Genomic DNA, 15,508 nt, shown 5'->3' with positions numbered 1-15,508 from the left:
AGACAGTGGTGCTCCAACTTAGTTGGTGTAAATCACATACGGATCGATTAGGTCCTGTTTGAAACTTAAAGAATCTAATTACAAAAACTTATTTATTAAATATAACCTTGAAATAAACAATGTAAGTTTATAATATTCATAATAACCCATTGGCTGTCATATTTCCACTGATGTACCAAGGGAAATAACCCATTTAGTTTGTAACCAAAATTGAGGGGAAATAACTCTTGTAGCCTTGTTACTACTAAACGTGGCGATGCTTATAGGCTTTTGAATATTCATGACCTTAATGGGACCGCGATTCCGACCACTTTGTAATAATCTAGTTTAACTTTTTATGTGACATTTCCTAAGGAGTTCTTACATCTAAACTACTAATATTAGTAAACATTAATAGAGGATATTATATGAGCGATAATTTAGGCACGAGTGTCGTAAACATCGGCTGTCATGGATACGAATGTAATATTCTGTTTATTACCGTAGAACTGTCTTGATAAATGAACATTCCAGTCATTGTTTACAAACTAACGTTTCCTTATTTTATTTTGTGTTCATAAACGGAATTGGAGAAAGCCATTATTATACTTTTATCATAGTTGAGATGAGAAAAGAAGCCTGTCAAGAGTAGTTCAATATTATAGAATTGAAATATTATGTTACAAATCTATTTCAAGGTGAGACCAAATGCTTCAGCATCTTGATCATAAATGACACACAGACCTTTTACCCATTGTGTTCACTTATTGTCTGATGTGTAAACCATGACAGGATCTAATTTTGTGAGGTGGCCACAGTACAGATCCTTCCCACACACGCCTGCTCCTTCGCCTGCTTATGCTTATACTAGTTATTAGTTGGGGTGAGGATATGTTATTGCATAGAAAAACCTAGTTACATAACTGCAAAATAAACACTGAAGTACCTGGTACCTGTAAGAAGCAAGTACATGTTGTTAATTACTAATTTATGGTTTAAACAGCGTCGATTTTAACCATATTCATTTTTGAGGGGTGCTATGCATATATGAAACTGAAAATTTCACCACCAATACACAATGTAATAAACTGGTTTTGAGAAAAAGATCAATGTTCTGTTTTACATACTATCAGTACTACCAGGGACATGTTTGTTTGTTCTTGTTGTTTTTTAATCACCCGAAATAATGCAAATTCGGAATCCACCATGCTGACGGCATAACCAGTTACTCCTTTAAGGTAGTATACCAAATGTTCGACATCCAATAGCCGATGATTAATTAACCAATGTGCTCTATTGGTGTCGTTAAACAAAACAAACTTCTCCCTTTAAGATAATACTAAACCAAATAACTTCCGGCTGGTTCGAAGTGCACCCAACTTTTGATAGAGCAGTTAACACCACAAATCCTGTGGTTGTAAAACATTTGCATAAATTTTTTGCCCATATGAAACTTTTTTTTTTTTTTTACACCCAACACACATTTATCACGAATCACAGGACTTGTGGTGTTAACTTCTCTATCAAAAGTTCGGTTCACCTCAAACTATGACCCAGCCGGAAGGTATTAGGTTTAGTACTACCATTAGACAGGAAATCATATCTCGAACCTTCGTTTATGTTAAGTTTAAGTTTGAGGTGGTCGCATTTCCGAATAATAGTTAAGTAGTTAGGTCAAGGACCTAAAGCCAAAAAGGATAGCTGAAAACATTCTACTCAAATTTGGAAAAAAAAAAAAATTGAGTGCTCGGTCGTAAACGATTAAGGTGATTTGAGCAAATCTGACGTGCTGTCAAAATAAAGTGAGTCAGACCACTTACCAAAAAATTGAACATAGGTTTTTGAACTGTTACCGACAAATTTAAAATCTGACTAAGCCCTTAGCTAGAGGCAGAGGTTGGTGGAGGTGTTGACGCAGGATCACGGCGAAGCTGGTGGTGACGCCTTATGTTGGAGAAAATTGTAGAGAGGTCATTTTCTCCTATCCCCAGACAATAACATTCTCCCATCCTCACAATATTTTAAACAAAACACTATATAGTTTGCATATAGTCCATGCCAGATATGGACAGACGAGCTTTATTACATTCATGAACCGTAACAACCATATTATAAAGACTTGGTCAGTCTCGCGATATATGAGCAGAACTGTCTGCATTCGCGTATTCTCAAGGTTCGTCAACCTGCAAATGGACCATCTCCGATACTAGCTGCAAGCAACAAAAAATATATTGTAGTGTATTATTCAGCACATAACATTCATATTATAAAGACTTGACAGTCTGAGCTTGAGCTAATTGCTATTTATAAACACAGTAAATAAAAAGTGCCCCAGAACGTATTATCAAGGTTCGCCAACCAAGTATCATTATGAAAATATAATATATTGAGCATCATTCTGACTTCCGACCACTGAACCGAGAGAATTATCCACATGGTACCCTGCCTTTTATACCCTGATCATAATGCCCTCTATACTACAAATTACCTCTCTTGTTATTTCCTATACTAGTAGAAATAAATTTCTTTCTAATTCGAATCTCAAATGAAAGTAATTACATTTCTCCTATCCCCAGACAATAACATTCTCCCACCCTCACAATACATTAAACAAAATACTATATAATTTGCATATAGTCAGTGCCAGATATGAGAATCAAAGAAAGCCTAAATACCAAGTGAAAGGGATACTTTTAATCTATTTTCCAAACTGTCTTTAATATAGCCATCTTTAGCATTTTCACTTTTTTAACGACCATTGTCGTTTAGACATTCTATCAGGAATTCCGCAATTTTCTGCTGCTGCGGCACTTTCAGCTCTTAAGCTATACAAACCATATTTTTAATATCTGTAACGTATGGCTGAAAGGCTTCTAAAATACTTCTCAAATAAGATAGTGGACAATTCTTCTCTCTCAAAATATACCCATTCCTACATTTGGTCAAATTTCGAAAAATATAAACATCCGAATTGTGAGGAATTAAAGCTTCGCTTAAGTATTTTTCAAGACATACCACTGGACACATTTTTGTATGCCTTCTACCAATCACTAACCATGCACCATCTCTATACATATCAGTTTTATACTTTTCAATAAACAGAGACATGTACTCTTTCATAAACACAACATAAGTTTGATGACCTCAGAAATCCCGCATAAGCAATTAAACACATAGTAACCGTTCTTAAATCAAACAATGATGGGTTCTTCGTTTTATCATCAAACATTTTACAAAGTATATCACGTGATATAGGCTCATTGACAACCATTTTATTGTCAGATGGACTTGATAAACCAATCATCTCGTGAACATACTTAATGCTATAAAAAGCAGTTAAAACTGAACACAACACAATAAATAAAGAGCACCCTGTAACGGTAGTATCGGTAACCTACACGATATTCCACTGGCAACTGCCCATTTTCTCCATGCAGCAATTCCATACTCATATTTCTTATTAGTCGAATCCGCCCGTGCATTTGACAGAAATGCAGACAATTCAGCTACTGTTGCCTTTAAATGAATTGACAATTGCTCCATTTCATCACTATACACACTTTCAAATAAACGTAAAACATTTAATTATCTAATTAAAATTTAACTCGAATGGCTATCATATTAAAATTTATTACCCCAACAGGCACTCATAACGGAGGAAATATTATCATGCATTGGTTTAACGTACACTACTATTGGACGATTTGACGCCAACAAACCAGTCACCTTGTCGGTACTAAATATGACGTCATCACGATTTAGCAAAGCACACACAATGACGCCACGTAGTTGAAAGCGTTTGCGTCTTTCTGGTTTCAGTGTTAAACTTGTCATAAAATGGTAGTTTAATGCAATTCATTATAGATTTTTTTTTTTTTTTTACAGAATATATAGAACTTTGGGTTTTGAAAGTTATCTGTGAACCGTGAATAAAATGCAAAGTTAAAGCAATACCCAGAACAGTAAAGTCATTTACGTCGTTTCTATATACATGGGCGTGTAGCCGTCGTAGGCTATATCGAAAATAAAGGCTTTTAACCCCCCCCACCCCCACCCCCCAGTAGCTGGGGTAATAAACAGAATAACAAACTCGGTACTAGTTATTATCAAATTTATGTCCCTCGTGAAATATTTTTCACTCGGGACATAAATTTGATAACTGTTAACTCGTTTATTATCATCCTCTGTGTAAATCATGCACACAAAACAGACCACCTTCGTGACGACTTGCCATGTACGCCTCCTTGAATCTGGGTAAATACCTCCACTCACATACCTGTGGTATAAACTCTGACCTGGGACACAGCACTGCCACGCCCTGGAACAACTTTCGTTTGCGCTGAATTGAGGTATGGACAATCTCTCCGCTAGTGCGTGAACTCTCCGCAATGATAACACGACCCTGCTCTGTCAGTGAACCGCTGACCTCTGAACCGAAAGGGCTGATTGGCTGAAAAGTAGTAGAACTAGTAGGCGTACAAATAGACATTGCAACTGCATTACAATGTGTTGACCTGCTGACTTCTCCGCACTTGGTAAACGTTTATCGTCTGAATCAGAAGCAAGTTAATTAGAAATGTACTTCCTAACAGTTTCCCAACCTCCTTCCGAACTATCCGCAATCTTGATAGGTTTATTTCTTTGCTCTAACCGTTTGCATTCAGTATCAAGAATTTCCAAAGCTATTCAAATTTCTTGTATTTAATTGCGAACTGAATTTGAACCAAATTCTCCAAAGTTTCAAAATTAATTTGAAATTGAATTTTGTTTCCCTCACGCGACCAGTTAAACTCTTTTTCTGTCTTAAGTTTTCTTTAATTGCACGAGAATTAAAAGCAAAATCTTCTCGAACATTAAAAATACTCTGTGCTACAGACTTCTATTTCTATTTTAGTCAACTCAGTATTATGCACGATGGCGTCAGGCTTCTCGTTAATATCGTGCTGCTCACCTGTCATTCTGATTTCCGACAACTGAACTGAGACAAATATCCACATGGTACCCTACCTTTTATACCCTGATCACAACGCCCTCTATACTACAAATTACCTCTCTTGTTATTTCCTATACTAGGAGAAATAAATTTCTTTCTAATTCGAATCTCAAACGAATGAAATTAGATTCCTAGAAAAGTCCCATAATCCCAAACGTGATCTTAAGCATCCTATGTACTGTGTAGGAGCCGAAGTCCGACCTCACCAGCGCCTCATGGAAGACTCCATCCACTCGCGTAGTGATGTACAGTCCGGCAATTCTGGGGTTCTTGTCTGTGTGAAGCTTGGCCTTGTACTCTCCCCTCCGGTGCCGGAATGGTTGAAAGCGGTCATTCCTCGGTGGAAGACGTAACTTAATTACACCTTCGACATCCCCCTGGTTGTACTTGTATAACGGGGGGGGGGGGGGGGGGGGGTAGACTTGGCAACATTCCATGGACTATCCGGAGGGGACGATTTGTCGTCTGGAGTAAGTGATGGAGTAAGAGCTGCTCGCTGGAAGAGAGGGGAGGCCGCCTTCCTCTTCTTGTAGGGATGGCCATCGACGTCAAGGCTGTAGGACTATCCGGGTCCTCTACGTGTATAACGTGCTCATCCGTGGGCTCCACAGGGGACGACTGAGCAGAAGGGACCGCCGCTGACGGCTGATCCGCCAGTTTTAGTCCCCCCTTAGTCGCCCCTGGCGCGTTTCAGAATGAATCCTGGTGAAGTCTTTATGGCCGCTTCTGGTCTTCCGTCCTCCCTAGTCGGGGACGGCGATGAAGAAGAGACTGCCGCTGGCGGCAGTGCCGCCAACTTTGGTGTCCTCTGTGCCACCCCTGGCGCATGTCTCCTTTCTTTTCTTTTCGGATTGTTCACAGACGAATTTCCACCACTGTAAACCATGAAGTAAGTGGGGTGCAGTAGAAAAAGAATCGGGCTACAGTCACAGGGTTTCTGCCAGAGATATGAAGGGGTAAAATCTTCCCATTTCAGAAAATATAGCCTATACTTCCATTAAAAATTATGTGGCCAAATGTATGAAAAAATATGCATAGGACATGGTATTAAAATTAAATATCCGTTACATTCCAGCCGTAGCAACGAGAGTTTGTTAAGTTCTCGATGAATGTAAAAAATTAAGTCAGGGAACGTCATACCTGATGTCGTTATTTCATACTGGTAATTTGTCTCAATGAGCGTTATTGTTTTAACCCAAAGAAATCATTCAAAATAAAACATGAACTTTTAATGTTATTATTAGTAAGTATGTTTCAAATTTAATTATAAGTAGTGTCTGTTATTTCTTTTACGTTCATCTGGGTATGAAGAAAATTAAATCATCCGCAAAGTTATGTGAGAACGGCTTCGCCGATTCACATAGTTTGCGGATGATTTTTTTGATCTCTGAAATGAGCAGCTTCACCACCAATTTTTTCTGATTCACTTTAAGGGTGAGGGGTGGCAGTACTTATATCCGTGGTGTTTATGTTGATTGATACGCTGCAGGTAGGAATTTTAGCCACATAATATGTTACTATTGTCGTTTATGGGATTTGATTTGGTAGTATACACCCTAAAATGTTGATTTATGAAGAAAATTGTGACTTTTAATAAAATGCAGCCTATCCTACTTTTCTTCATTCCAAACCGCTAAAGAATGTTTGCACATTTAGGTCCGTAAAATATTGCTACATTTTTCTCTTAATAGTTAAATACATATTATTTATTAAATAAAATTTATAATTAAGCTACACAAGTAATTCAAACTCTCATCGTAATTCAACATAACAGAAAAACGGACATCCTTACAATAACATTTTTGTCGATAATCTTATTGTTTTGAATTTTATAGAATAAAAACTTTTATTCTTATGTTTGTTTTAAATATTCGATCTAAAATGTATAAATGTGCGTGCGATTGGGGTTCTTTAGTATATTACGGGCTCGCAAAGGTCAACGACGAAAGTAGTTTACTAACGTAATCAGGTTACGTGGCGATAATTATACATTTACGTCTGTAGTAAAGTTAGCAGACCTCGAAAACGTGTTATTACTAATGATATTCTTCAACTATCCTGAAAAATTCACCTCTGTATCATTTATTTCCGGATTAAACACTAATTTTAACCTAATATTCCTGGACTATTTGTGTTAACAAGCATTTTTGTATTCTAAATATTACTACATTTTACTTATTTAACACAAAAAGCTACATGTTGTGTGTGTTTGTATGCACTTTAATGACAAACACAAAAATTAAGAAGGAATATAATTATAATACAAGTTAAAAAAGATCACATTTTATTATTTTTTCCAACCTTTTACCCCCCCTCCCAAATCATATTTAGCACGCAATTTCGAGAGCGGATTTTTAATATGTTATATTAGAAACATATATGAATGCAAAAAAAAAAAACAGAAGTCATTTCTGTTCTAATTTATTTCGGGTTCTTGGGTTAAATTGACTGGACTAGAGGTCTTTCGCTTCATGGTCGATCTGCAACTGCGTTGGTCGTCTGTTGGAATCGTTGGATGAGTCTGTGTATTGTAGACTTGTGTACACCAATGTGCCTGACTACTCTTGGGACTGTCTATCCGGCTTATAAACACCCTAAGGCTCGGTTTCTGTCATCTATGCCAAGACGTGGCATTGCGAAAACACAATTTAATATGCTTTAACAACGCACTATCGATTTGTTTTGACTTTTATACCCAATAGGCTGGTCAAAACATCAATTTCTAGCACTGTTACAAATACACGGACTTCACGAGGAATGTGCAAATGGTGATTTTTTTCATTATTCATAGTAGTTAGAAACACATTAAATTGGTGCGCTTTAGTGAATTTAAAGTAGTAACCTTTTAAAATACTGATTATTTTCCTGTACATAATAATATTTTTCTAATTTTGATACAAGTAATTATTTGTATCGATTTGAAAATTATCGCGTTTATTTTGCTGTTCAGAATCTCTCTCTCTGTCTCTGTCTCTCTCTCTCGGTCTTGTATTCTTCTGCTCCTTTTTCTTCAAAATATTCTTCCTTCTGATTCTTTTCCTTCTTCTTGTCTTTTAACCAGTTTAATGTGTCATGCCATTTCCTAATATTAGTCTTCACTTAATGCTATGGCAAAATATGTTATTAGTATGTAGTGGATCATGACATTTGTCACCATATTGGTCAAATGAAGTAAAACATTCTCCAACAAATAACCAGTTACCCCTAAAATGGTAATGAACATTGTCAACTGACAGGGTTTCTTTTTTTACTGGAAATTATCACTTTTAACCTCATTTGACACACTTTGCGATCGTGGGTGGTCATGTTTCCTCGAACGTACTAGTATCCGGCGCGTTTAGAATAACAATAATATGACGTATATATATATCTCTCCTCAGTCTTACTCTTATAGTAACCAATAAACATAGAACGTTCATTCGAGGTGCTTGGGTCGTAGACTCGAACCCCTTCGGTGGATCTATTCTCTGGTTGGGATTCCCCCGTCCCAGCCATTTCCCCACAACTAGGTTTTTCAAAGGCAGCGGTATGTGCTTCCTGCCTATGGCAAAATGCATATAAAGGATACGTTGCTGCTTATGACTATATGTCAGTATTACCAATTGTTTGATATCAAATAATATCCACCCCCAACTTTCAATGTGATGTAGGTGGTGTCGTTAAACAACACAAACTAACTTTTTAATCAATACCCACACTGCATATATTGGCAGAGAACAGTTCACTTGAATACAGACTTGAAACACTTCCACACTCTTTAAAATGCATCCGACTGGATTGTCCACACTGGCTCATAGCATCTGTGTTACTTGAATACCAAAGATATGCCCAATTTAGTTGATGATGGGAAGAATGATATACTGCGTTTCTTGCAAGCTGTAGTAAAACAAGTTGTATTGCTATGTTTTGCTGCCCACCCCAGTGGCCCAGTATGGTCTTGTGCCGCTACCCAGAAACGAAGATATTGCATCACAGTAGGAAAAGGGACATCGGCAAGGAAAGGCATGTGTCAGGTCCTAAAGCTCAAGACATCATATACACGTAGACAGCCAGATATTGAAAAATATTCCAAGTGCCAAAAGATAAAAAAACACGTTTGTTTTGTTTAATGACACCACTAGAGCACATTGATTTATTAATTAATCAGTGTCAAAAGCCAGCCATAGCTAAACACTATTGAGTTGCTCAGTTGTTGCTGTGGCCAAAACCAAGACGATTATGTTTACTGCGTGTATTTGGATCATGGAATGGTGCATCTGGAATAGCACACAAATTAACTTGTTAATCTATACTATGGCATTATATGACATTAGAAACCCCCACTAATTTAAAGGGACAGACCCTAGTTTTTAAACACTGAGGTATATTTTTCACCTAGACCCTAGTTCCAACCCGTAAAACTGGACACTAAGTTTGGTTAATTTACAAACCAGTGACAAAATTTTGAGTGAAACAAGTCTATGACGTTGAAATACCCTAAAAATAGACTAAAACGCGACTACATAACCGTTACTTCTCAGACGCACGTGCGTTTTTAAAAACATGAAAAATGCATTTTGTGGTGTTAGAAAGACCAGGATGACCAGAAACTCTTTGGTTGTACGGAAATGGATAATCTAAACAATAAAATACAAGTAATGTTTGATTTTAATGATCATAAACGGCTCTAATAGTGAAAAATACCCCTTAGTGTTTAAAAACTACGGTCTGTCCCTTTAAGCGTAATGAATATCAATATTCATGTCATCGAGTGGTAACAAACGTCTTGGTAAAATGTTCAAACCGTTACTAAACACAATTTCTTTGAGGACGTGATTACAGTGGTATAAAAATGATCACATCCCGCTGCGGGTGGATCGACTAATCTGTAGATTAACAAGCATTCAAAGAGCACTGCTAAAACAAATAGGTACCATGAAAGTCCAAACTTAATTCGTAATGGAACATGATAAATGAATACCTAAAATTTCAACTCAATATTTTGAGGAATTGCCCCCCCCCCAAAAAATACCCCCCCCCACCAAAAAAAAATCTCTCCAAACAAAACAAAACACACACACACACTTCTCTCTCTCTCTCTCACACACACACACAATATTTAAGTGGCACAAACGAACGGACAGACAGACAAGACGGATATGAAACCTATAGTCCCCTCCAGTTAGACCGGTGTGGGACTAAACATCTGGATTATATCACCTCTGAACAGTGAATTACTGAGCATATTCACCAATAACAAAACCTGCTTGAGCTTTGTTATTTTAATCACGTTTATACCAATCAAGGAACAATTTCAAATATGGCACAGTCACAGCTGGAATCCACCTGAATCCAATTCCAATCGTACTGTGTGTCCTCGAGTTTCTTCACGAAAGCTATGACGTACGACTTCCTTGTAATGCACCTCGAGGCATACCTGAAAACGGAAACACAGGTTGATAATTTGTTTATAAACAATATTTGTTTCCAATTTTTGAAAGGGGACTGCCTATATTAATGCCTTTCCCCCCCAAGTTGATAATTGTACAGGCACGGCGGAGCGGGGGGGGGGGGGGGGGGGGGGGGGGCGGGCTGGGAGATCTAGCTACCCAATAATTCTGAATAAAAATATTAATGTTAGTAAATCTTAAGGCAGAGATAAATCTTACTTGCAGAATGCATTAAGTTGCATGTCATGGACACATAGTTTTCAAAATGTTACGGGGAGCATACCTCCGAAACCCCTACACACTTTGCGTTACGCCCTCGATCTCAGTCAACCCCCCCCCCCCCCCCCCCTCTCCAATGTCTACTTGCTTCCACCGTGCCTGTTGTATACATGTAAAGCAGTTTTCTGATGTGTCATGCCTGGGACAATAGAGAGGCAAAAGAAGAAGCTAGCACGTTTCTTAGCACGTTTCTTAGCGAGTCTTCTGAAAAACGTTATTCTCTATGCGAAGTCATATCCAATAATGTATTTATGCGGCCATTTTTGCAGCCATCTTTGAATTATGCCAATTAAGTCACTCCCAAAATCACAACGTTGGTATCAGTCAATTCCTTGAGTTCAAAAACATACTTATAGACATGAATATAAATTTTTTATGACACTTACTTTAATATATAGTTATTTGATGAAATGCCCTAAATTACATATGTTTTGAAGTAGGGTTAATTTTAGGTTACATGGGTCTCATGGGCATCATACAGCAACCGAAGGTATACAAATTAAAATTACTTAAAGGGACATTCCCGAGTTTGCTGCACTGTAAGATGTTTCCGACTAATAAAATATTTCTACTATTAAACTTACATATTAAATATATTTTCTGGTTTAGAATATCAGTGTCTGTATATTCAATGCGTTCTGGTCGTCTTAATAGTTGTAAGAAGCCCAAACTGGATTTTGTCTTCAAATAATTTCGTACGTACGAAAAAATTATATTTTTGGAAATAAAATTAAATTTAACCTAGTACAAATATTAGAACGATCAGAAACGCTTTTAATATACGGCCACTGATATTTTATGCAGAAAAATATATTTGATGTGTAATTACAATCGTTAAAAAGTCTTTGTTCGTCGATAACATCTTAAAACGTGCAGCAAACTCAGGAATGTCCCTTTAATGAACAATCTATCAGATTTGGAGCGATTTCTGATTAGAAAATAAGTGGCATATGGTCATTTTGTACTCCGAATCTAGATTTATGGCAGTGAATAACGCGGAAACATAAACAATCGAAATAAATCAAAATGAATAATCTATGGGTTTCTAGTAATGATTTATTACATGAATTCCAAAGTCATATTAGTCTTTTGACCTGTAACAGAAAATAATATATAGACTCTGCAAATAAAAATTACTTAATCTGGAAGTGTTTTTGGAGTTGCAAATGTTGTAATAATCGTACAAAAAATGTTTTAATTACGTTTATACCAATTAAGGAACAATTTAAAATATGGCACAGTCACAGCTGAGATTCACCTGAATCCAATTCCGACGTATCATCTCCACATCATACCTACTGTTAACAAGGAACTATTAAACTTTCAAATGATATATGATGTAGATGTGTGTAGTGGGGTCATTAAACTCCTAAAATAATACTACACTCTCTGGAATATTGCCGCTATTTTACAATACATGAACACCGTCATCCAATTTACCTGCTAATAACACAACAACATGCACTCAGTGTTTAACGAAAGTACACATACCTACTGGAGATCCCTCTACAGCATAAAGGACACTCTTGGTCGTACGAGTTGTGGTTTTCAGAGTCGCACCTTACTGTATAAAACCACTGGCGGCCTTCAGTTCCCTCGGGCTGGAATATTTCCACCTGTGTATCATTCATATCTTGTGCAAAGTGCAGTTGCCGCCATTCCGTTCTTGAAAGGCAAACTGGCACAGCTAATGAATGTTGAAATATACGTTTCTGAAATGTCAGTTATAGTTTGGTATAACATTTTGACATCACTATTTACGTCAGTCTTATAAACGTTTTTAAAATGGTATTTGGAATCGGTTGGAATTTCAGCATTAATCATGAATTATAATCAGTTTAGACCAACCGATCAACTTTCGATTACACAATCGGTTGAATTATATGAACATAAGAACGATCTGAATGATTAGGACGATGCACCGTTGTGTTCACCCCGATAGACCCTACATATTGTTAATTTTACCTTTAGTAACTATACCGTAAAAGCTGGAATAGAAGCCTAGGCTTCTAACTTTTTTCGCGACGCTCCGAGAACCGGTCTTTATTCAAGACAGGCTTCTATGTTTTTTAATGCAAAATGTTCTAAATATAGCCTTTTTGTGACATCTTCTAATGTAGGCTTGGAAACCTATAGGCCATCCCATCCTCCTACAAAACTTTAAAAACAAATAATCTCAGATTAGTTTGATTTAAAAAGAAAGTAACTCTCTTATATTAATTTCACTCTAGCAAAACATTTTTTAAACCGAATAATTTTAAAATTTCACACAAAAATGGTATATTTTTGTTATTTCCAAAACATTAAAAAAATGTCTTACCTCAAACCAAATTATTTACAAAAAACGTTTTTTTGAAGGTGGGACGGACTATAGCTTCTTCTTTCATGTTATTTTAGCCATGTATAAGCAATATTTATTTAATTATTAAAATAATAATGATTTAATAATACTGCTGTGCAAACACTAAATTTGACACAGTTGTCCTTTAGGACAGTGCAAATTGTTTTGGAGAGGGTTACCCAATTATAGAGAACAAGGTCAAATTTAGACACTATTCAGAAAAGACTCTGTTTCAAAGCACTACCATACGCATATAGCCCTACAACATGTTTAAAAAGCGACTGCCCCAATTTAGGTCATGTCAAGGTCAAACTAAAGTAGTATTCAAGAAATTTATAAAGAAAAAGGCATCAAATTTCGCACAACTAAACTAGTAGTTTGTTTACTAGACCCTCAGTTGTTCTTCATATTTCTGCATATTTTGAAGGTGATAACTAAGGATCAAGGGAGTGGAAACCTGGCTTACTTGTGCATTTTAAAATATTCAAGATGGCGTCCAAGATAGCTTTGAAAACACAGAACTGACAATATATCAACTATGACAAACTGTTGAAATATATGACTGGATTTTAGGGGTCAAGGGATTAATTTTGAACTACTCTCAGCTAATCAAGACATTGCAACATAATTTAAAGTCAAGATGTCCACCACAATAGTAGTTAAAACAAGAACATTTGAATTTATCGTATTTTAAATCAAGTACGATTTTGATGTTAGGAGGTCAAGGAATTCATTTATAAGAACCTTTTTGTAACCGAGATATTGCATCATTATTTAAATCCAAGTTGGCCACACAAATGGACACCAAGAGAAAGAAGTGGTCATATCTCACATTCTGTTTTACCTCTAAATAATTTTGACTTCAAATACAAGCTGTTACAAAACACAACAAAAGGGTTACTTTGAAAATACACTAACCAATCATCAATGGCCTTATAACGAAAACAACTAATTTTAATGATATATTGAGACTCTTTATTTTCATCTTCCTAATAACACTATAAGACTGTCTCTTTGTGCTAAGCACAGCTGCCTCCAAATGTTTTTATTTTAAAAGCCACACCGAATTAGTTGCATGATTTCGGAGGTGTAACTTTTGATTTTAGTTCACATGATAAAGTTACTGATAAGAACTTCAATAAGCAATGGGGCAACAGCAAAGGAAATGAAATACGTTGCATCTCATATGCTGGCCTGTGCCTTTTCAAACTGTGACATTGCTGCTATGATATAAAGGGTTACAAAAGTAATAGTTGTCAAAAAGAGCTACCCTCCGATCAACTACGTCAAATTAACCATTTAGCTCCATTTTTAATTTCGATGAACCGTCAAAACTACCTTTAAGAAATTACGCACCTTTTTTATTTGACTTTAATCCCACGGGACATTTGCAAGTTCAATAGCACCAATACTAATCCTCGCCCGCAACTGACCCTGGCCGGGCTGCTTGTGCGCCCTTGCACTTGCCAGCGCGAGCGACCCCCTCTCCCACCCACCTAAAACCCTTTCCTGTCCTGGACGGAGGAGCCGGCGAAAGTCGACACCTGCGCCCATGACAGGCGTGTGCTACAACAACTTGTTCTAAATGTGTACGTTAAAACCTATGACGTGAACTGCTCTGATAGTTGTCAAAAGTCTGCCCAAAGAATATTAAACTTACCAAACTTCAGGACTTCGACACTTGTATCAGATATGCTATAGAATTTGTTGCCACATGCAGATGCTACAGACTTCCCAAAACACTATTCCATGTTGTATAAAGCCAGCACCCTCTGGAATCCTCGAACTAATTCGATACAGATAAACATGTATAACCAAAATGCGATGACTGTTCAAGGTGAAGTTTATTGTATGTCATGTTTAGGCTCACATATCATTGAGTTGTGTATTTTAAAAATCGAATAGTTTTTTTGGCAAAAGAATTTTTGTTGGCATTTGTATTCTATGAATATATAGGTATTGTTGGTGGCATTATAAGTATAATCTGATACATATATAGTAAATGCAATGTGTTGGTGAACATAGCTGATGTTGGACGAATTACACTGGGGCTGATACAAATTGATATGGGTAATGAAATGCATACTTATTATCGAGGGACAGAACATAGGAATAATTTAAAAAATCAATTCCACACTTCGTACCTAAACATTATTCATTGCCTATTTATCAGAGTAAGGTTAGCAATATATACTTGGTCGATATGATACAGTGTTATTTATTGATGTCATCTTAAGAATTATTATTTTACATGATATTTTAGATAATAAAAAATTGATTAAATCTAATTCGTATCAATTTGTTTCAAAATGATGGTTTTAGCCAAAATATAACACATTGTCGTTCTTTGTTGTTGTAGCTATTTTGGTAGTCATCTTTGATTCAAACAATTATAAAATTTATTTGTATTAGAATGTGAATACAATAACTGAATTTCTTGCACTCTAAAACAATGAATTGGAAGGATGTTTTTATTTGGTTTTAGTG

At 36.4% G+C, this 15,508-nt stretch overlaps 1 protein-coding gene across 1 annotated transcript; it reads right to left on the bottom strand.

Annotated features, from left to right (window-relative positions):
- Positions 1–10,237: 10,237 nt before the first annotated feature.
- On the bottom strand, positions 10,238–12,473 carry LOC121371931 (neurotrophin-4-like). Its single transcript, XM_041498175.1, has 2 exons — positions 12,172–12,473; positions 10,238–10,388 (listed from the first exon to the last, which is right to left on the bottom strand). Exons 1-2 carry the CDS (start codon positions 12,309–12,311, stop codon positions 10,253–10,255), a joined length of 276 nt encoding a protein of 91 aa, XP_041354109.1. The 5' UTR covers positions 12,312–12,473; the 3' UTR covers positions 10,238–10,252.
- Between the last annotated feature and the right edge of the window lie 3,035 nt (positions 12,474–15,508).

This window comes from Gigantopelta aegis, chromosome 4, assembly GCF_016097555.1.
Source record: "Gigantopelta aegis isolate Gae_Host chromosome 4, Gae_host_genome, whole genome shotgun sequence".
NCBI classification, from domain to species: domain Eukaryota; kingdom Metazoa; phylum Mollusca; class Gastropoda; order Neomphalida; family Peltospiridae; genus Gigantopelta; species Gigantopelta aegis.
This window is presented reverse-complemented; position numbering and strand designations above follow the sequence as displayed.

Bases quoted from the DNA above. Each gene is read 5' to 3' on its own strand.
- LOC121371931 (XM_041498175.1), bottom strand. From the start codon at position 12,311: ATGAATGATACACAGGTGGAAATATTCCAGCCCGAGGGAACTGAAGGC. The intron at 10,389-12,171 runs GTATGTGTACTT...TTCCGTTTTCAG, and splicing joins TGTAGAGGGATCTCCAGTAG to GTATGCCTCGAGGTGCATTA.